The sequence below is a fragment of the Furipterus horrens genome, unplaced genomic scaffold (genome assembly GCF_987537825.1).
Source record: "Furipterus horrens unplaced genomic scaffold, mFurHor1.1.pri manual_scaffold_6, whole genome shotgun sequence".
Classification (NCBI taxonomy): domain Eukaryota; kingdom Metazoa; phylum Chordata; class Mammalia; order Chiroptera; family Furipteridae; genus Furipterus; species Furipterus horrens.
In genome coordinates, this window is record NW_028327176.1 from 178,884,441 (window position 1) to 178,908,641 (window position 24,201).

At 38.9% G+C, this 24,201-nt stretch overlaps 1 protein-coding gene and 1 pseudogene across 1 annotated transcript in view; both read left to right on the top strand.

Moving 5' to 3' along the window:
- ADGB (androglobin) overlaps positions 1-24,201 on the top strand; it is a 144,514-nt gene that overhangs the window by 104,038 nt on the left and 16,275 nt on the right. Inside the window, exons 27-30 of the mRNA XM_090279946.1 lie at positions 10,108-10,292; positions 12,124-12,326; positions 14,795-14,906; positions 20,865-21,037. Of these exons, the coding sequence (XP_090136072.1) occupies positions 10,108-10,292; positions 12,124-12,326; positions 14,795-14,906; positions 20,865-21,037 (673 nt within the window). The remainder of the gene's footprint in view (positions 1-10,107; positions 10,293-12,123; positions 12,327-14,794; positions 14,907-20,864; positions 21,038-24,201) is intronic.
- Positions 1,412-6,637, top strand: LOC150007903 (protein PALS1-like; annotated as a pseudogene).

Consider the following 24,201-nt stretch of genomic DNA (forward strand, 5'->3'; position numbering starts at 1 on the left):
TGTACAGTGAGTCAGATTGAGGATGGAATATTAAGATTCTCTGATATTTATGGGAATATCAATGAGAGAGAAGTCTAAAAAAAAACAGCCCACAAAAAGGAAATACAAAAGTTCTTATGATCATAGGGGAAGAGTTTTTAAAGAGAGGGAGAAATGAGATTTGATCCAACCCTGTCACATTCTCCTGAAAGATCAAAGAACATGAAAACCAGAATTTCTATAAGGTGGTGACAAGTTGCTGGAAATTGTGTCAAGGGTATGTTTAACACCTCTGTTGGGGACAAAGTGAAGTGCTGTGAGTGACTGGGCAATGGAAGTAGACAAGTCTCTGTAGATGGCGAGCTGGGGAGAAGTGAAACAGGGCCCAGGCTGGACAGCAGGTGTGGCTGAAGTTTTTTGGTTAGATTTTTTCTTGTTTTGATCTGTGTTTAAGATGGATGAGGCTGTGCAGGTACAAAAACCAACAACAAGGAGGAATAAAGTGGAGAGCAGATAAAAATATAAGAGAGAAGACACTCAGAAATGCTAATTTTAAGAGAAATGGCAAGTTGATAGGATCCTGAACATTTGCAAAGATTCAACAAAAAATGGGGAAACCTAAAACAACAACAATTTTTTTCTTTCAGTTGCTTTAAGGAAGGATGTGGGATGGAATTAGATTGTTTCAGTTTTTTCAAGAGGTTCCCAACCTGCATGGTAGAGGCTGACGGTGCAGGCATGGGCACTCCTTTCGATTTCTCTGTATTTTGAGAACAACAGAACCTTTTTAACAATCAAGCTTTGCGGGTACTACTTTTGCCAGTTGTGGTCTTTGTCCAACTGCAGAAGAGGAGAATGTAATGGCAGCAATTTGCAGACCTGTCAAGTTTTATAAGTGAGTGTTTATTATATCTAAACAAAAAGTTACATTTTCAGTCCCAGGAGCTTGCGCAGTCTTGCCGCGGCCCAGGGGGCCAGTCTTGAGCAGTGTAGAGGTGGAGTCGCTGGCCACGGTGACAGTGGCCGCTGTCAGCAGAGGCGGGGGCAGAGACTAAGGACTGTGAGGTGGGCAATCGAGAGTTTCTGGATTCTTTATCCGGTATCTCAAGTGCCTTTGGGGAGCTGTCGTTTCTGCAGTATTTAGAGGCAGCTGGGGGCAGCAGGATCGGCGGCCGCAGTGGTGCAGGGAGTAAGAAAGCTAGCCCGAGTTCTGTGAAAAACCAGAGAAGAGAAACTAAGAGAATAGTAGACAAGGTTTTGCCAATTTGCATATTTCCTTCATGGATACATTTTCATAGCATTATTATGTGATGGGAGAAGTTTTTTATTTTTATTTTTAAAAGTAACATGGATTTTATACTACAGAATCAAGAAACTGGCTTTATAGGAAAAATTGATATATAAAAAGTGGTACAGGTTTTCATAAATAACCATGACAACATCCCATGTGAATGGGCATGTTACTGAGGAGTCAGACATCGAAGTAACAAATGTTGGTCTTGCATTGCCAGAGGAACATCGGAAGCCCCGAGAGATGGCCGTGGACTGCCCTGGAGATTTGGGCACCAGAATGAGGCCTGTGTGCCAAAGTGCACAGTTGGAGCGTATTAGGTAACAACAGGAGGACATGAGGCGTAGGCAAGAGGAAGAAGGGACAAAACAAGAACTTGACCTTAATTCTTCTATGAGACTTAAGAAACTAGCCCAACTACCTCCAAAGACCGGAATAGATAACCTATATTTGATACAGAGGAAGGAATTGTCCTAGGATCCAAGATGGTGGAGGGTTAAGTGGAAGCTACACTAACCTCCTCCCAGGACCAGTCTGGATTTAAAACTTAATTTTGGAGAAATCATCGGGAATAACCAACGGAACACTAGCTGGAAAGAAGTCTTATAACCACGGAGAGACAGAAAAGGACGCTACATCACAACTTGACCGGTAGGGAGTGCGGAGACGCGGAAGGGCTGGCTGGGCTCCCACGGGTGGCAGCTGAAGGGACTGAGAAACAGCTCAGCAGCCGGGGATTCCCCCTGAGAAGGGCAGGGTCTAAACCCCCAGCTGGGCTTCCCAGCCTACAGCAACAGAGTGGAAAGTAAAATAGTATCAGCTGTGAAAAGCGAAAAGCCACAGGGTTTCTTGCTAGCCGGAGAGAAACAGCAGGAGAAAAAGAGCTCTTAAGTGGATCACATATGTGAAAATATTTTGGCCACCACTAACCCTGGGCTCAAGCAGAGGAAAGGCAGAGAGGACTGGAGACACTTGGGGAGAGTTTGGCATGGTGGCTTTGAGGGGAGAACTGGAGGAGCAGCTGACTGGGTCCCAGTGCTGACTCATCCCCAGTACTGCGGGTAGACCATTCCCCTCCAAGTGGCGTCAGCCTGAGGGGAAGCAAAAGCCCTGCCTACAGGAATTAAGCTGCCACACCCACGGTCCTTAAGCCTGACAGCTAATCACAGATTGAATAGATTAACAATCAAAGAAGACAGACAACAGCAGTAGATCCCTGGAAGTCTCCAACAGGCTGCCTAGGCCCAGACTGGTACATGATCTGACGCCACCAGAGGCAGATCCAGGAAGTGCAGATCATTCTAAGAAGCACCAACAAACAATAGGAGTCAAAAAAATGGGGAGACAGAGAAACAACCTCCCATCAAAAGGAAAGGTAGAATCCCCAGAAAGAGTGCTCAATGAAATAGAGGGGAGCCAACTATCAGATATGGAATTCAAAACATGGATTACAGAGAAGCTGAATGAGCTCAGCGGAAACTACAAAGAACTCCAGAAAAACTACAAGGAACTCACAGAAAATTACGTGAGCATGAAAAAGGACATGGAAGCTATCAATAAGAGCCAGGAGGAAATGAAGAATACGATCTCTGAATTGAAGAACACAGTAGAAGGAATTAAAAGCAGGCTAGAGGAAGCAGAAGATCGGATCAGCGAGCTGGAGGACAACCTACACAAAAACTCCCAGACAGTGCAACAAAATGAAAAAAGACTGAACAAGACTGAAGAGGTTCTAAGACAGCTGCAGGACAACATGAAACGTAATAATATCCATATCATAGGAATTCCAGAAGGAGAAGAAGAAGAGCAAGGGATAGAAAACCTCTTTGAAAAACTAATGACAGAAAACTTCCCTAACATGAAGAGAGAAAGAATCATGCAAGTCCAGGAAGCACAGAGGGTCCCAATGAAGATGAACCCCAACAGGCCCACTTCAAGACACATCATAATTAAAATGCCAACATTCGAAGACAAAGAGAGAATCCTAAAAGCAGCAAGAGAAAAACAACTAATAACATACGAGGGAGCTCCAATAAGGCTATCATCAGATTTCTCAGCAGAAACACTACAAGCCAGAAGGGAATGGCAAAAAATATTCCAAGCAATGAAAAACAAAGGCCTACAACCTAGAATACTATACCCAGCAAAGCTCTCATTCAAAATGGAGGGTGAAATAAGGAGCTTCCAAGACAAAAGAAGGCTAAAAGAATACATCTCCACCAAACCAGCAATGCAAGAGATGCTAAAGGGTCTGCTCTAAGAAGATAAAGAAACAGAGAGAGACAGAGAAGAACATGAGTACAAAGGGGAAAAATGACAATGAATAAGTACTTATCGGTAATAACCTTAAATGTAAATGGATTAAACGCTCCAATTAAAAGACATAGGGTAGCTGAATGGATTAGAAAGAATGACCCACATATATGCTGTCTACAAGAGACCCACCTTAGAACAAAAGATCTACACAGACTGAAAGTAAAGGGATGGAAAAAAGTATTTCAAGCAAATGGGCATGAAAAAAAAGCCAGGGTAGCAATACTTATATCAGACAAAACAGATTTCACAGCAAAGTCCATAAAAAGAGACAAAGAAGGGCATTTCATAATACTTAAGGGAAAAATCCATCAAGAAGATATAACCCTTATAAATATATATGCACCCAACTTAGGAGCACCCAAATATATAAGGAAACTTTTGAAAGACTCCAAGAAAGATACAGACAACAACACACTCATAGTAGGGGACTTTAACACCTCATTGTCAACAATGGACAGATCTTCGAAGCAAAGAAACACCAAAGATATTGAGGCACTGAACAACACTCTAGATCAAATGGACTTAGTCGATATATATAGAAGTTTTCACCCCAAAGAAGCAAAATATACATACTTCTCAAGTGCACATGGAACATTTTCAAAGATAGACCACATGGTAGGACACAAAACAAGCCTTAACAAATTCAAGAAAATTGAAATTATATCAAGCATCTTCTCAGATCACAATGGCTTAAAATTGGAAATCAACCTCAAGGAAAAAACTCAAAAACATTCAAACTCATTGAGAATGAATAACATGCTATTAAATAATGAATGGGTTAACAATGACATCAAGGAAGAAATCAAAAAGTTTCTGGAAGGAATTGTCTTAGAAAGTCCTCATCATTATGCTGTGAAAATATTAGGAGTGGAAGACTTGTTTTCTTCACTTAAACATATCCAACATACCTTGGTAGATTCTCAGAGCCAGGAGGATATTTCACTGCTTTTACAACTTTTATAAAATAAAGATTTCCAGAATGCATTTAAGATACACAATGCTGTCACAGTGCACATGAACAAGGCCAGTCCTCCATTCCCTCTTATCTCCAATGCTCAAGATCTTGCACAAGAGGTACAAACTGTTTTGAAGCCAGTCCACCAGAAAGAAGGACAAGAATTAACTGCTTTGCTGAATGCTTCACATATTCAGGCTCTTCTGCTGGCCCATGATAAGGTCGCTGACCAGGAAATGCAACTGGAGCCCATTACAGATGAGAGAGTTTATGAAAGCATTGCCCAGTATGGAGGAGAAACTGTAAAACTAGTTCATATAGAAAAGGCTCAAGATATTCCATCGGGTGCTACAGTTCGCAATGAAATGGATTCTGTCATCATTAGTCGGATAGTAAAAGGAGGTGCTGCAGAGAAAAGTGGTCTTTTACATGAAGGGGATGACATTCTGAAGATTAATGGCATTGAAATTTGGGGAAAAGATGTCAATGAGGTTTTTGACTTGTTGTCTGACATGCATGGTATATTGACATTTGTTCTGATTCCCAGTCAACAGATCAAGCCTCTTCCTGCCATGGAAACTGTAGTCCATATAAAAGCTCATTTTGACTATGACCCTTCAGATGACCCTTATGTTCTGTGTTGAGAGTTAGGCCTGTATTTTCAAAAAGGAGATATATTTCATGTGATCATTCAAGAAGTTCCAAATTGGTGGCAAGCCTACATGGAAGGGGATGAAGATAATCAGCCTCTAGCCAGGCTTGTTCCAGGCAAAAGCTTTCAGCAGCAAAGGGAAGCCATGAAGCAAACCATAGAAAAAGATAAGGAGCCAGAAAAATCAGGAAAACTGTGGTGTGCAAAGAAAAATAATAAGAAGAAAAGGGTTTTATATAATGTCAATAAAAATGATGACTATGACAATGAAGAAATCTTAACTTATGAGGAAATGTCACTATATCATCAGTCAGCAAATAGGAAAAGACCCATCATTTTGACTGGTCCACAGAACTGTGGCCAGAATGAATTGCATCAGAGGCTCATGAACAAAGAGAAAGACCACTTTACGTCTGCAGCTCTCACACAATTCACAGTACATGAGACCACGAAGTAGCAGGTAGGGATTACCACTTCATTTCTTGGCAAGCATTCGAGGCAGACATAGAAGCTGGGAAGTTTATTGAGCATGGTGAATTTGAGAAAAATTTACATGGAACCAGCATAGATTCTGTACGGCAAGTGATCAACTCTGGGAAAATATGTCTTTTAAGTCTGCGTACACAGTCATTGAAGACTCTCCCAAATTCAGACTTGTCGTCGTCGGCAGCCGTCCGTCTCGAGAGATGATGGTGTAGCTTCTTAAGAGTCTATCTGCACCGCCGAGAATGGCTGTGCAGTCCGACTCGGGAGTGACATGGTAGTATCTGTCTCCTCCCATGTTGAATCGACATCTTGCGATGATGCTGAAGCTACAGAGCCTGGGCAGGGTAATATGGAGGGTCTGCTGTTGCCCATGCAGCAGACCCCCCCTCTCTTCGCAGCTGAAGGATCCAAGGGAAAGACGGAGTCAATACAGCTTGGCTTCAGGTGCGCCGCAGGAGTTGCCGGTGTTGACTACAACGTCAAACCGCCTTAGGGACTCCGGCTCCGGATTTTCTGTCGGGGTTTACTCCCTTAGCCTTTCCCCTGAAGAGGTATGCCGCAAGGCAGCGGAGGTTTTTTGGAGTCAGAGTTTTCCTTCTCTGATGTACCCTGACTGGAAGATCGAACCAGCGACACTTAGCTCGCAGGCCGACGCTCAATCCACTGAGCTAAACCAGCCAGGGCATTCAGACTTGAAACCGTATATTATTTTTATTGCACCCCCTTCACAAGAAAGACCTCGGGCATTATTGGCCAAAGAGGGCAAGAATCCAAAGCCAGAAGAGCTGAGAGAAATCATTGAGAAAACTAGAGAGATGGAGCAGAACAATGGTCACTACTTTGACAAGGCAGTTGTGAATTCATATCTTGATAAAGCCTATCAGGAATTGCTTAGGTTAATTAACAAACTTGATACTGAACCTCAGTGGGTGCCATCCACTTGGCTTAGGTGAAGGAAGAAGCCCTTTCTGTGGCATGATTGAACTTGATCTGGCAAACTACCAGTACGAAAGTAAACCTAATACTTCAGCAAGACTCTTAAGGGTAAGATGGCAGGCAACGGAGGCCTGCTCTTAGATTTCAAACTAGTAAGAAGGAAATTCCCATAGGTAATTTATGCACAGCAGTCTTTATTCTCTATGGCTTTAGGTCCTTGCCTCATTTGGGGATTCTAAATGGATGCTTTCAACAGCAATTCCATTTTATCCATGTAAAAACCTTCTGTTTTCACCTCTTTCTGCCTAGTCATATTTCCATGGAAAATGTACGTATATATACACAATGGTCCATGTCTCACATAGTTATAAATATTGACGTTATTTAACCATAACTTAAATGACTTCATGGGAATTGGGGAGGGAAGGGTGGGTAGAGACCTGCTTCTGTATACCGTGCAAGACTTTATTAGGTTAGAAAACTGGCTTAGTCACCAGAAGTACTTTGCTTAAACTTTTTTTTAATGTACTGAAAGTATAATATACACACCAGATTTCAATAATTTACTACAAAAATAATTAAATATTGTTATAGTGATTAAAAAATTGTTTTTAAAGTGCCACTCTGTTAGGCTTGAATTCATCTGTATGCCTTTTAATTCTTAAAAAACATAACATTAGAAACACCAAATTTTAGCTCAAACTTTGTGGATCAGACTTGACTGCACACTCAACAGACTCTGATCTATTTAAACACATACAACATGCTGATCTTTTCAATGATTTTCTGAATTCTCTTCTAAAATTGTCACAACTTGCTTCCTTTCTCTGCTCTGTATAGTACAATGGAATGTATGTTGCATTTTTGTGAATGGTAGATGTTCATGTTGCCCTGGCTGGTTTAGCTCAGTGGATTGAGCGTCGGCCTGCGAGCTAAGTGTCGCTGGTTCGATCTTCCAGTCAGGGTATATCAGAGAAGGAAAACTCTGACTCCAAAAAACCTCCGCTGCCTTGCGGCAAACCTCTTCAGGGGAAGGGCTAAGGGAGTAAACCCCGACAGAAAATCCGGAGCCGGAGTCCCTAAGGCGGTTTGACGTTGTAGTCAACACCGGCAACTCCTGCGGCGCACCTGAACCCAAGCTGTATCGACTCCGTCTTTCCCTTGGACCCTTCAGCTGCGAAGAGAGGGGGGGTCTGTTGCATGGGCAACAGCAGACCCTCCATATTACCCTGCCCAGGCTCTGTAGCTTCAGCGTCATCACAAGATGTCGATTCAACACGGGAGGAGACAGATACCATGTCACTCCCGAGTCGGACTGCACAGCCATTCTCGGCGGTGCAGATAGACTCTTAAGAAGCTACACCATCGTCTCTCGAGACGGACGGCTGCCGAAAGATGTTCATGTAAACTGTTAACTATTAAGTTTTTTTCTCGTGGTGCAGTTTTTTAATATACATGAGAGGAAATGGCACATTTGGCAATTTTGCATTTTTATATAGGAGCACAGTATTAGCTGATGACTGTGCTATATATAGGTAAGAAACTGGAATTCTGTGAATATAGCTGCTGTACTGCACATGAATATTTAATAGATTGGCACACGGTCATTGATAACATTTGTTCAGCATTGTACTAAAATTCTACCTATCTGAGGGAAATATGACAGATGACTTTGAGATTAGAAGGGAAGGATGACCTGAAAGTCATCTGAACATTTTAGAAAAGAACATGGGGGTGGGTGGTTAAGCATATAGATAGAGGTTTTTATCCTAACAAGGTCTGCCCCTTATGAATGTAATGCAACAGCTTGCTAAACCCTAAATATTTAAGCTAATGGGATATTCACACCAGTATGGAAAGTTACTTTGTAGTCTTTTCAAGCCTTTGAGGATTGTGTGATGTGACAAACAACCTCAAATGTGAATGTCTTCGTTTTATTTTTATGATGACTTTAGCTACAGCATTTCCTGTTCTCAAAGCTAAACGGTGGAATAATATTGAATTGTCACATAATTTAACGTAAGCAGTTGTTTTTAATTAGTAGTTTTCTCAGTGTTATGTATATATTTGATTATTTTCTTTTACATAATTGTATTTGAACAAATGTAGACAGTTTGTATGTTGCCTTTTCTATTCAAATTTTCATGGCCTTGAAGTTGGCTGCGGAGTGTCTTATGTGGAAATACTTTAAGGCTAATGTTCATTAGGAAGAAAGTAACATTCTGGGTTAAGGGAAGGAACACCATATGAAACTGTCTCTTCAGATCTGAAACACCCCCCAAGTATTTTATAGCAGGAAATGGAAAGCTCACACTGATTTTCAGCATTGAAACCCAAGGAATATAAGCACTTCATCTTCTCAGTCTTACAGTTTACTTTCTCCCCAGGAATGAAAGGTAGTCTATGGTACAGTGGAGTTTTGACAGCTGTTTTCACCCCTAAGATCTAACTGTCGGCAGCTTGAATTACCAGTAGCGTCAGTAGCTGGCTGGGGGTGCTGCTCCCTGGGTGAGCCTGCAAGTAGATGCGCACTGGGCCATATGCTATCAAGACTCAGACACGGTCTTAACAAGCAAATCCCCCCCGGAAGGCACATGCCATGCTGCCGTGTACTTTAGGGAGTCTAAGGTGACAGAAGTTTTCGGGGTCAGTGAGGCCTTACAGTTCTTTCCTAATCAGCGGTGGTGTAGGTAGAGGGATGGGAATGTTCGTCCCAGCGACGTGGATGTGCTGATACTCCACACAGCCCCTAAACAAAGTGAACGCTGAGTTGTTGCTGACTGCCTTGAAACAAAATGGAAAACACCCTTGCAGTACACCTACCCAGCTGTCAAGCCGCTGTGGCCACGTCCGTTTCCCGTCTCTCTGGTTCTGACTGGAGACCCTAATGTAGGGAGGTCTTAACCACTTACACGAATGATACCAAAAGCTCATACAATGCACATGCTAGTTCAAATAAGGAAATATCTTCTTTCTTTACTAAATTTTCTTAAGTCAGAACAAATGGAAAGGAGAATAGTATTTAGACTAATCCAGATTTGCTTTCTATGAAAATTTAATGTCTGGATTTCTTTTTCCCTTTTTTCATGGTCTAAGGAATAAGTATTGATAAGAAATAATTTGAATGTAACTTTATGAATATTTGTGGAAAATATGAGCCAGGGATTTAGCCTTAATAAGGTAACTTTTCTGACATTTGTTGTTAATCCTTCTTTGAACGCTCATCCTGTATTTGCAAAAAAAAAAAAAAAAAAGTTACATTTTCTGTTTGACATTTAATGATAATAAATGTCCTATATTCATTTCATTTTACCAGAGCTTATTGGGAATTTTGCCAAAGTGTACAATAGCACTGATATTTCCAGAATTTTAGTTGACTTTGCAAAGTGGTTTTACTTTTAGATTATCATATCGGCAAATTATAGCTTCCTTTACTGATTTGAGGGAAAGACCGATATACTTGCTTATAAACTGGAATGTTTTTCTTCATAGGTATTCAGTTAAAGCTGCATTACAACTTTCTGTTACAATCCAAGTGCGCACTTCCAAGCCAGATGCATTCATCAAGCTGCAGGTGCTCGAAAATGAAGACGCTGCCGTGAGCTCCACTGGGAAAGGCCACGCCATCATCCCAGCATTTTACTTCTCGGGGAATGAAAAAGCTCTGAGCTCCCAGTGTATGATTTTTAAAAACTGGTTATTTAATTTATAAATAGATATTTATGTTTATGTAACTGATTTTTAAAATGTTTTCTTTAAGACAAAATATCAAGTAAACAGTTAAATCTTTAAAACTTGATATTATAAATGTTTTAAAAACTGCTACTTTTTTGTGTCAAATGAGAGCAATAGGATTTTTACAGTTGTACTTTAAAAACTCTCATTATGTGACCCTTCTTTCATTTCTGAATGTAAAAGAATAGTTTTATTATTTGAAAGAATTTTTTACTTTTTAATTTCTAATTTATTTTTATAAAATATTCTATAAAAATTAACAAAACTTCAGTGTTATTACTTTTAATGTCATAGTCACAAGAGCTATTAATTAATAAAATAATTTCTGAAATAATGCATAATAATAATACTGCAGGATGTATACTCAGTCATCCCAGTAACTTGATTCTAACTATACAAATAACACCTTCCCAATGTAGACAATTATAAAGAGAAAAAGAAATCCCATACAATCATGTTACTCAGAAACGAAGTACTACTAATGATTTAGCTTTATTCCTCTATTTTTCATTTTTTGCATTTACATTTTAAACAAAACCTGGGATTTTGTATTTTGATCATTGGTATTTCTTCTTAAAACTATAACTATTGCTTATCTGTGCCATTGGTTGAGACTTCTAAACTAGGCATATAAGGGTGATGATGATATACTTCCTTTTCTCAAATAGAAGGCTTACATCATGTACCATTGTGAATTTGCTGTTCATGTCTAGTAATTGGCCTTCATAAAATTTAAGAAAAAAAATTTATTGATGGCTAAGAATTTTAATATGCAATGGGTTTGGAACTTTATAATTACTTTTTTGTGGTTTATAGAAATTATCAGATTGTATCCTTTTAAATTTTATACATTAATTTTTAATTTAGAATCATTCCTGGGATAAAACCTGTCAGTTTATAATGTTTTAATGTTTTCTGATAATTAGAATATACTATTTTATATAACTTGTTAGATGGATGGATCTCGATGTGTTTTTCCCTGTGTGTGCACTGTACACTACTCTTTACAGCTTCTCTAGTTAGAATTATGACAAATTATTTTTTGTATATTTTATTGATTACGTTGTTACAATAGTTCCAATTTTTTTCCCTCTTTGCTCCCCTCAGCCCAGTAGCCCCCTTCCTCCAGCAATCCCACCCCCCTTAGTTCATGTCCATGGGTCATGCATACAAGTTCTTTGGCTTCACCCTTTCCTATATTCTTTTTAAAAAATTAATTAAATTTTTATAACAATAAAAAATAACAATTCCCCCCTCTCAGACTTAAGAACCTTTGACAAATTCTTGAAATTAAGTTGGAAACTTTGTAATTTTGGAAGCCACTTAAATACTGGAGAAATCATTTGATTTTTTAAAAAGTCGATTAGATTTGACTTCAAAACTAAGTTTGATGTTTTCATGGGATAAATTTTTTTAAATTTATCTTTTTAATAGTTTCAGTGGTTATTTTTTAATTTTTACTGTATATATTTAAATAAAACTGCCAGTTTTACCTAATATTTTAAATGTATCTGCAGCATTCTTTTAACCTTTTAAAATTTCTTCTGACTATATCTGCATAACAATTTTTTAATATTTAAATATTATTACAGTTAGTTTCTTTAAAACCAGAATATTGCCAAGAAGTCAGTGATGTTGTTTTTTACCTCACTGAAACAAAACAAATTGGCTTGTCCTTTTGAGTATCTTCTGAAAGTATACAACTAAATAACAGTCAGTAATAACTATGCATTTCATATATTTTAACTTAAGTATCATATTTTCCCTGTACAGCCAGCAAGCAAATTCTTTCAATTCATGCTCCATCCAAGAGAGAGCAAGAATCGTTTCTCAAGAAGAAATCTGCCCAGGGAAGTCAGAAATCCTATAAAAGTAGACCTGAAAATGCAGTGGTAGTAGACAGTGGTCAGCTTATTTTGGAAGAGGAAACTGTCAATACATCCACTGTAGAAGAAAATCCTAGCACACCACAGCAGGTATATGTAATTTAAAAGGATTATTCAGTGGTACTGCTTCTGAAGCTCTCACATAAATTCTCTTCCTAAAAATTGTCAACATACAGGGGTGGGCAAAATTAGGTTTACAGTTGTGAGTAGGTAAGACACTGAGTAAATAGAGCTATTGTAATCTGCATGTCTTTTTTCACACAAGCAACTGTAAACCTACTTTTGCCCACCGCTATATAGTGCTCTGTATATGTGATGCCATCAGTATGTAACCAGAACTGAAGAATTGGACATTACTGAGCAGTTTCTCTATGCCAAAAATTTTAAATATGTAGCAAATTCAATCTGCATATTGACCCCATAATGTAGATATAATTATCTTATGTTACATATATGATCTTCTTATGTTAAAAAAGGCCACATAACTTTGAAAAGGGTCACATATTAATGAAAACTAATTTGTATATCTTAAGTTAAAGAAATAAAATATGCATATAATTTTAAAAAACAGAAGAAAACATGACTTATTCATTGAAAAATAAGTAAAAAGTTAAGAAAATAAAATGCCAGAAATGAATCCTAGTCTGATAGCAGTATAATAATTACAAATGTATTTTCAATCAATTAAAAATAAAAATTTTAATTTATATAAAATCAGAATACAGAAAGTTTAAATTGGAACCAACAGAGATTTATGGTAGTATTTTAATATCACAATACATAGAATTCATGAGATATTACATAAAAATAAAAGGAAGAATAAAACAAGTAAATATGTCTGTAACAAACATATAAGCATCTAACTGTCCAGACTCAATAAATAAAGGGAAAAACTACTAGAAGTACAGAAAAAAAATTAATAAGTTGACAATTAGTAGTTGAAGATTTTAACACACACCTCTCAGAAACTGATAAATGAAGCTGAAAATCAAAATACTGATGATTGCTAGGATTTGAAAAATTTAGGTATGTATACCGGCAACTCCTGCGGCGCACCTGAAGCCAAGCTGTATTGACTCCGTCTTTCCCTTGGACCCTTCAGCTGCGAAGAGAGGGGGGGTCTGCTGCATGGGCAACAGCAGACCCTCCATATCACCCTGCCCAGGCTCTGTAGCTTCAGCTTCACTGGAGAGGACACTCCAGCGTCATTGCAAGATGTCGATTCAACACGGGAGGAGACAGATACCGTGTCACTCCCGAGTCGGACTGCACAACCATTCTCGGCGGTGCAGATAGACTCTTAAGAAGCTACACCATCGTCTCTCGCGACGGACGGCTGCCGATGAGGTATGTATAAGCTTAATCCTTTAGATATTTATATACATATTTTCCCTAATAAATAATATATTTTTATAGCTCAGACAGGAAGCCTCAATAAAAACAAACTATATTACATAGAGCAGAACAAAATGCAATAATATAGAAATTAATAAACAGCCTAAAATCTCATAGAAGTGGACACATGAAGTATACTAAACAAATTTTTAGTTAAAAAGAGCAAAATAATTTATGAAATACAAAGAAGTCAAAACAATTTTTAAAATGTCAAGTCAAAATTTGTAATTCACATCTAGGGTAGCATTCAATGGAATATTGACTTTTAAATTAATTCATCAGAAAGCATGAATGATAAAAAATGAACTAAGCTATGGAAACAAAAATTTAAAAAAGAACAAAATATTAACTCAAAGAAAAAGGGAAAAACTTTAACAACATTTGGAACAAAATATTTATAGATTAATAAACCCTAGTTTTTTAAAAATAATAATAAAGTAGACATGCTTCTTATAAGACCAATTAAGAAATAAAATATAAACATATCAAACATAGAACAACAAAAAAAAACAGGTTGGAGGAACATTTTGAAACAACAGGTGTTTTTTAAAAAGTTAAGGTATTATATGCAACTCTGTGCTAGCAAATTTCAAACTTAAAAATAACATGAAGTGTTTCTGGGATAAAGGGAAGAGTGATGAAGCTGCTAACTAGGAAATAGAAAATATAATAACAACAATAACAATAATAACAAGAGAAGAAGAAAAAAAACAAAGTGATAATCAAAATCTTACCTTTCCAAAAAGCCATAAGCCCAGCTGACTTTACAGGATAGCTCTAACAGATTTTCCAGGGTAAATTGTTCTAAAAAACAGAAAAATAATACAAACTTTCATATCTTTTCTCAGATAGTAATGTAATCCTAATTCAAAACTGATGAAAGTGACAGAAGTAAAATATATAAGTTTTATTTATAAACATGGATGCAAAAATTGTAAACATTAGTATGTATCATGGCTGGTATTGGCGAGGATGTGAGGATAAACTTTTATGGACTGTGGTGTTAGAGAATTTAGAAAACATCTGATAATATTTCATTAAGTTATGATTGCGTGATCCAGAAAAAAATATACATTTATTATATGCTTAAAATGAGAACTCCTTAGGCAAATACTATGTCTATTCTTACTGATTTTGCTTAATCATTTCATTTTATTTCTCAGGTTTATAAGTATATTATACAGTGTTTGGTATTGTATAATAGCTGGCCTCTCACTGAAAGTCAACAGATGTTTGTTCAGGCACTAAAAGACTTGGAGAAAATGGATAGCAAAGGTATGTCACCCTCAATATTATTTATGCATTTAGTATTTTATAGCAATATTCAATAGTAAATTCATCATGTAATTATTAAAACATTACCGCTCAAAATGGGTTAGATTGATCATAAGGCCAGAAATCATAAAACCCCTGGAAGAAAACAGGGTGGAAGTTCGTTAGTTGGTCTTAGCAATAATTTTTTGGATGTGCCAAAAGGAAAAGCAGAAATAAGTCAGTGGGACAACATCAAACTACAAAGCTTTTGCACAACAAAGGAAACCATCAGTAAAATGAAAAAGCGACTCGTGGAATGGGAGAAAATATTTGCGAATTATATGTCTGAGGAAAAGTTAGTATCCAAAATACATGAAGAACTCATGCAGCCCTGGCCGGTGGCTCAGCTGGTTGGAGCAGTGTCCCACACACCAAAAGGTGGCAGGTTGAATCCCCAGTCAGGGAACACCTGGATGTGGAACTGAGCCACCTGGTCGGGGACATTTTTTATATTTGAATCAGTAAGATATTTAGTCATCTCTTACTGATATATACACTCCCAGTGCATGCAGATTTCCTACAAAGCTCTTGATACAAAAGTTAAACTATCTGATAATGAGTACATACTATGAGTTCAGCATTATATTAGGTGAAACTAGGAATTAAAAATGAAGTATACAATGATATTCTGGCCTTTGGAGATCTTGGAATTCACAGGAGAAAAGATGTCCATACTCTGTGCCATTAAAAATATGGAAGTTATTTTAGTCTATATGTTGACCATGTGAGGGAAGAGGATGATACACACCTGCTGTGTGCTGGACACACTAGTAGGTGCTCACCTATGTAAACTTGAATATTCAAATATGGTAATTTGAATAGAATCTAGAGCACCTAAAGGTATGCCTCAAACACTAAGACCTATGGAAGGTAAGAAAGACAAACTCTAAAAATACCTAATGGGGCAGCTTGAGGTTCCATTTCATCTGATATTTGCTAACATCTTAAAAAACCAGAGTATACTAGGTTTGATCCTATTTTAAATGCTCTAAGTTGATTATTTTAAGCCCTGTGGGCATGATGTTAGTTTCTCCCGTAAACAGAGGGAACTTAAAGAACGCAATGAATCTGCCAAACTTAACCTATCCAGTGGCTGAACCAGGATTTACCTTTAAGACATTTGATTATTTGATGAAAAAATTTCCCCAAGTAAAACACTTCTCAGCAGCTGCTGGGGTTGTTGACTGCAAAGCAAGTTACCCCTTGTAAAATCCTAGTGCTGACACTCTGTCCCTTTGCAGTCATGCAGAAAGGTCTGCCCCCATTTTGAAAGTACCTAATAACTGGCACAAAGTAAAAGATAAAATTTAGATTCTTCACAATTATGATTTTACTTACTAATGGCGTGACTTTACGAGACTTTTTGAAAGGGACAAACATGTCCTTTAAACTTGTATTTGAACGTTGATTCAACTCTTATCAGTTGGGAGAATTACATAACCTCTCTGCACTTGCCCTACTGGGATCTTTCAGAAATAAAAGAGAAACATAGTAGGAATTAAACAAAAATTATTTGCTGCCCTGCCACTTAGCTACTTAGATTTCAGAAGGAACCAATAGAACATAAAGCAAAAGCCCCTCATGTTGGGAAAAGGTAGTTACCCCCTCCTAAATATAAACCAGTGGTTTTCTAAATGTGGTCCTTGGAAGCAGCCTCACCACCACCTGGAAACTTGTTAGAATACAAATTTTGGGGCTCCATCCTACCAAATAAGAAATGTTAAACTTGGTAAACAGAAATCTGTTTTTAACAAGCCCTTTTGTGATTTCAATGCAGGCCAACATTTGAGAGCCAGACTTGTGAAGGAACCTTCAGCTTCATCGATTTTTTTAAGTCATTAGTATTCTTCTCTTTAGTCCATCCTTTTACAATACTAGTTTCTAACAGAAGGGAGAATTGTATACATTTCTTAAAGCAGTGTTTCTTCTACTATGGTCCACAGGCCCCTTGAATCAGAACCACGTAAGGTAGTTTTTAAAACTATACATCCCTGGGCCCATATCAGACTAAGGGGGTAGAATCTCTGCATTTAGGGCTTCAATATCTACATTTTACAGGCTTCCTAGGTGATTCTTTTGTTCATGGAAATTGTGAATCACTGAATTACAGTAAGCATAGCATTACTAGTAACAGAGGTATCTGGCAGCAGAAGGTGGAAAGAATGAGTTCTTCTCCCCCAGTTTTTATGAGGTTTTTGTATGTAACACTAGCCATAGGTGAAGTCCTAGAATACAGTTAACTCCTGACTTTGTGAGCATTGAGATTTCTGGGACCTGAATTATACTGGGGAAGAAGCTGAGGTGCTGGCCGTGGTCACTGAGACTAGAGGACTGGATGAAGCCCAGTTATTTCATACAGGGCTTAGGACGACAACGAGCTGGTACTTCAATATTGGAGTTTTGGATTAACAAAGGATACCCAGAAAGGAAGGATAAAATGTCCTCTGCAGCCCGTAACCTTTATCCTGGTTTCTAATAAAATGTGATTTTACTGTCTGGCTTGTTATAAAAATCTGTGTCCTCTCCTGGCTGGTGTGGCTCAGTGGATTGAGTGACGGCCTGTGAACCAAAGGGTTGCCAGTTAAATTCCCAGTCAGGGCACATGCCTGGGTTGCAGGCCAGGTCCCCAGTTGGGGTTGCGGGAGAGGAAACCACACATTGGTGTCTCTCTCTCGCTCCTTTTCTGCTCACAAGTTAAATCAGTCCATTTTTATTTATTCTATCCACTACACTCAAGCTGAGCTGCTTAGAATGGAATCTCACCTACATCCACAGAGCTTTTCATAATTCTATGCCTTCACTCAAGGTCCCTCCAAGTTGTGTGAATTCTCCATTTGTAACAGAACCCCTGGGCTGCTCCGATTGAAACAGAACCCACGGGCTGTTTAGTTAGGGGCCCGATTGCCCGCTGCCAGAATTATAACTCTTAATACCAGAGTTTGGTGAAAAGAAAAAGAATTATTTATTTACACATAGTCCTGCCTCCCCCTCCCAGACCTGGCCAGTCTTAGGAAAGTCAGAAACACCATTTCCCTACTTCCTAGGCACAGTTCAGCTTTACCAGTAGCTGCCAATCACTCAGTTCTGATTGGGGAGGTCTTTTCTGTGCTGTGGTGCCCTCCAGCTCTCAATGCAGGACCACCTGGATTCTCAGCCTCCTTGTAAACTGCCTTCTGCCTGCAAACCGCATGGATCTCCTCTCCTTCTCAAAGCAGCCTGGCGAGAGTCTCTTCTTAAAGCAGCCTGGAGACCCCTGCCCCTCCAAGCCACATGGAGGGAGCCCACAAGAGCCAGAGAGTGAGGGCGTGAGGGCCAGAGAGAGCCTGAGAGAGAGAGTCTCCTAGAGCCAGAGCCAGCCCAAAATATGTCCACAGCTCCTTCTCTCTTCCTCCCTGCCTCCTCTCTCCCCCTGCGTCCTCTCACACAGTGGGTGTTGCAAACTATCCTGACCAGTTACAGAACCCTACATAGGCTCTGTCTGCTTCTTCGTACCAGCCCACAGTCCAAGATCCCTCCCATCTTCCTGAGTCTTAGAAGTAAAGTGGATCTTTGCAACAATATTTCCAGCCACTAGTTCCAGGCATGCAAGGGCATCCTGAAAGCTGCTTCCTGCTCCCTATCTCCCAGCCGCAAACTCTGGGGTTTATTTTTGGACTCCCCTGTTTCTGTAACACATTCTCTCAGGACTTTGCCAGACACACACATGCAAAAAAGAAAATAAATCCAGGCGAATAACAATGGAAATAGCAGCATAAAGACTCCAAAAATAAGCTCCTCTATAAAAACAGTGAAAAACATGGCAGATATAATAAAAGGCATCCATATGGGAAAGGAATAAGTAAAACTATCTTTATTTGCAAATGACATGATACGGTACTTAGAGAACTCCAAAGATTCTACCAAGAAACTACTAGATCTGATAAGTGAATTCAGCAAAGTGGCAGGATACAAAATTAATATCTAGAAATCAGTTGCATTTTATATGCCAACAATGAACTAACAGAAAGAGAAATTAAGAAAATAATTCCTCTCACAATTACTTTAAAAAGATTAAAATACCTAGGAATAAAGCTAACCAAGAATGTAAAAGACCTGTACCCAGAAAAGTATAAGACACTGAAGAAAGGAATTGAAGAAGTTACAAGTAAGTGGAAGCACATTCTGTGTTCATAGAAAGGGAGAATTAACATAATTAAAATGTCCATACTAACCAAGCAATCTATAGATTCAATACAATTCCTATCAAGATTCCAATGACATATATTGCAGAACTAGAACAAATATTTCAAAAATGTATATGAAACCACAAAAAGGCCTTGCATAACAACAGCAATCCTGAGAAAGAGAAACAAATTTGGAGGAATCACGCTACTTAATATCAAACTATACTATAAGGCCATAGTAATCAAAACAGCCTGGTACTGGCATAAAACAGAAACATAGATCAATGGAACAGAATAGAGAGCCCAGAAGTAAATCCACACCTTTATAGTCAATTAATATTCAACAGAGGAAGCAAACACATACAACGGTTTATTCAATAAGTGTTGTTGGAAAATTGGACAGGTACATGTAGAAAAATGAAGCTAGATCACCTTCTTACACCACACACAAGAATAAAGTCAAAATGGATAAAAGACTTAAATGTTAGACCTGAAACCATAAAAATCCTTGAAGAAAATATAGGCAGCAAAATCTTGGACATTTTTCATAGCAGTATTTTATTGGATATATTTTCCCAGGCAAGGGAAATAAAAGAAAAAATAAACAAATAGGGCTACATAAAACTAAAAACATTTTGCATTCCAAAGGAAATCAACAAAATAAAAAGACCCACAGAATGGGAGAACATATTTGCCGGTACATCTGATAAGGGGTTAATATACAAAATTTATAAAGTAATTACAAAACTCAACACCAAAAAACAAACAAACCAATTAAAAAACGGGCAAAAGACCTGAACAGACACTTCTCCAAAGAGGACATACAGATGGCCAATAAACATATGAAGAGATGCTCAATGTCACTAATCATCAGAGAAATGTCAATTAAAACCACAATGAGATACCAACTCATACTTGTATAAATGGCTATCATCAATAAATCAACAAAGAACAAATACTGGTGAGGATGTGGAGAAAGTGGAATCCTTTTGCACTGTTGGTAAGAATGCAGACTGGTGTAGCCTCTGTGGAAAGCAGTGTCAGATACCTCAAAAAATTAAAAATGGATCTGCCTTTTGACCTAGTGATCCCACTTCTGGAAATATATCCCAAGGAACCCAAACCATTAATTTGAAAGAACATAAGCACCCCTGTGTTCATTGCAGTGTTACTTACAGTCACCAGGAAATGGAAGCAGCCCAAGTGTCCATCAATAGATGAGTGGATAAACAACAATGGGACATTTACACATTGGAACTCTACTTGGCCATAAAAAGAAGAAAATCTTATTCTTTGCAACAGCATGGGTGGACCTGGAGAACATCATGCGAAGTGAACTAAGCCAGCCAGAGAAAGACAAATACCATATGATTTCAACCATATGTAGAATCTAATGCACAAACTGGACTAACAAGCAAAACAGAGACAGACTCATAGATGGAGAGCAGGATGACAGCTTGTGGGGGTAGGTTACAGGGTGGAGGGATTGAGCAAAAAAGAAAAAGGACTCATGGACATGGGCAATGGTGTGGTGATTGGCGGGAGGAAGGGAGGGGCACGCTGCGGTATAAGGAGACTAAATGGTAATGGAAAAACGTATAATGAAGATTTTAAATATAAGTAAATAAATAAATAAATAAATAAGGAAAACCTAAATGCCTTAGACTAACCCCTTTTTCTTGAATTGTTTCTCTTGTTCCTTCATGACATGAGTTTATTGTTATATGACTCACTGGTTTCCATTCTGTCTCCCTAGTTTATACAGAAAAACATGAGGAATCAATTCCCTTGGGAAGCCCAGATTCCCACGCTATTAGTGAGGGGCAAAAATCTTCAGGAACTTCCAAAATAACGAAGAAAGGCAAAGAAAAATCTTCTGAGAAAGAAAAGACAGTCAAAGAGAAACAAGCACCTCGCTTTGAGCCTCAGGTGGGTGGTGGTACTTTTTCTTACTGGAGTCACTTAATAAATTTAGGTGTATTAGGCCCCTACTTGCTCATCTCTCTTGAGGAAAAACTGAAAAATTCCACCTCCCTGCTTCCAGCAGTTATCCATAAAGACATTCCCTGGACAACGTCTGTAAGCAGCCTTCCCTAATTTAGTAACAGAGAGTGTTAATTGAACTTCTAATATGTAAGACACTGTTTGGGGGATGTAAGTTTCTAATATTAATATCATACAGATCCTACTTTCAAAAAAAAAAATCACAGTCTAATGGAGGAGAACGAAGGTAAACAGTTTTAATGTTAGAGATCGAATGCGCAGCCGCAGAAAGAATAAGTACCTATTCGAGCTTCTTCCTAGAGGAGCAGTCTTGAACTGAGTCGATGAGCAAGGACATGCTGAGGAAAACTCAGCACAGTCATCGGTGTGGTTTGGGGGTTTTTATTCTGAATTACTACAGTATGAGCTATGAGGCTGTAGAGATAAGTATCAGATGGAGGAGAGCCTTTAAGCCTCATTAGAAGCTGGAACTCCATCTATATCCAAGGGATCCAGAACCCAAATTCATTCCAGGCCAGTTAGATCATTATAATGATGAGGTGTAAGGAAGATGTGGGTGGCAAATTTGAGGAGGGCAAGCACAGATCTAAATATATTAAAATCCAAGTAATGTGAAAATACTGAACTCAAAACAAAATACCTATAAGGGACATTTCTTTCATTATTTGTGATAATTCCTTAAGTAAGCAGGGCTGGGTGGTCATGGGTTTTTAAAGTGTATTGCCATGATCAAGTTTACATTTAATATACCCTGGTGACTTTTGAGGATAAGAATTTAAAGGGAGAAATAACAGAGATGAGGAAACCATTCTGGAAAGTACTGCAGTAGTCCAGGTAAAAGAGTGTAAGCTGTACCAGGCATGGGTCAAGAAAAAGGAAGACGAGGACAAATGAAGAGCCATCTAGGAAACAGACAGTATATGTAGTTATTAATCCAAAGTGGATGATAAGGAGCAAGAAGAAGAAAAGGCTATCTCCTAGGTTTCCAGCTGGAGTAACTAAACAGGCTGTTGGGACCACTAGTAAAACAGACTCAAGAAAAATGGACAAATTAAGATATTATGACTCAGTTGTCCCAGACTCCAGGAATAGGAAAACCTCTCCACTTTCATATCCAAGATTTAATGTCTTAGCTGTTGGAGCCTGCCCTTGGCAATAATGAGCAGTAAATAAGCCACCTCTGACTTCCACTGGGGGCAGGAGGAACTGAGCAGGGGCCCTAAGGCTACTGCTTCATTGTCGGTGCTGGAAGCCCAGCTGATGCAGATCACCCCCAGTCCATGTCATTGCTGGGAAGAGGCAAGTCACCCCTCCTGCCGAAGGGGTGGCAACCTGCAGCCCTGAGTCCAAAAGCCTTTTGAGGAAGCAGAGAAGCAAGCAACTGCTTTTCCTGTGCTCACATGAACATTATTGGATGATAAGCCATATGGGTCTACGATGAGGATTTCATACAAGCAAGTTGTAAATGGATCAAAACTGACGCACAGACTTAAAGTAGCACTGTGACTCCCCAGGAAACTGTGGTGTGCATGTCAGAAATCTGAAACCTAGTCCTTCTGCTCCCACGAGGCTCACAAAAGTGAGCACTCATGTCCTGTTTTAAAGACACGGTGAACTTTGTTTCAAAGGCTTTTTTGGCAATCAGAATGAAATGAGTTCACATTTAGCTCAACTTCAGTATAGTTCCCAAATATTAAAAGAATAAAAATTGATAGTGGCTGGTCAAAACAAAAAAATTGTTAAACAAACCATTATATCTCTGAAAACTGTAGTGTTAAGTCAGAAGAAAAGTTTTCCAGGACAGAGAAGTCACGCTATGGCTAAAGGTGAAGATACGGTAAACAAAGCCTCTTTCATTACACAGACAGTTGAATCACAAGATTTGGAAAATCATTTTATACTTTACCAAATCACACTAACTCATACTTCAAATATGAGGATAAAAATTCTCAAAAAAAAAGAACATAAACATTTCCAGAACTAATGAGAAATGGAAGACCAAAACACTAAAGGGAAATGCAGCTTTGCTGATATGGGCATCTTGACTGATAAGAAGCTTGGCCCAGAATCTTCTTCATCTACTGAAGACAAGCCAGCGAGTCCTGGTGAGACATCTGAGGCCCTTCCAGTGTCTGTTAAACAAAATGCTGCTAACTTTCTCATCCCGCTGAAAGTGTACAAGCTTCATTCGGTGGACTTTTCTCCACATTAAGGTATGAATCAGGCAGAAGAATGAGTTAGAACAGGAAGTGGCGAGGAGGCTGAGTAGGCTACAAGCGAAGGCAGGAACACAGAGGAGAAAAAACATTGATCTCCTCCACCAGAGCAGATTGCAAGGGTGAGCACTGAGGACAGAACATGGGCTTTAGTTCAAGCATTAAGAACAACTGACCCGAAGTGCTGCATTAATAGGGTTGAAAAATTGACTTTTCATCTTCTGGAATGTCCTGAGGGAAAAAGAGTGGCTGCCAAGGGAAGAATGACTCCGTACTTAACTACGAATGAGACAAATGAAAGATGGCACTCTTCAGACAGCAGTTAGAGGACCTTTGGCCTTAATCCAGTGAATCCAGTGAAAGGAAGAGAAACCCTAATTTGAACAACTGATGGTGTGGGAACACAGACGTGACTGCTCTTGCAACACAGTGAAACGGACTTGAACTCAGAGGCCGGCTCATCGGCTTTTTCTCTGCGTTTGTGCTGTGAGCACAGGTTCCACGTTTGCTTTCATGTTGGGATTGTTTCATATGCTCTTGGATAAATGTGAGATTTCATAGGAAATTAGAATCAGATCCGGTTTCCCAAAATGTTGTGTTATAACAGTCAAAATGAGCTGGGGCCATGTATTTTATGACAGTCAGACGTGAGAAAACACTCTTCAGGATAGAAGGGCATACCCAGCAATGATTAAAACAGCAAGAAGTTCCACACATCCCAAGGTAGCTACAGTAAGTACTGTGGTAAACAGAGGGGTAATGCCAATAGCTTTTGTGCTCAGGAACTAGGGTCCTTTTCCTGGAATCAGCTGTTACCGAGTGGGAGGCTGTTGGTATGAAACGTGGCCGGCCATTAGTGTCTCATCTGCTGTT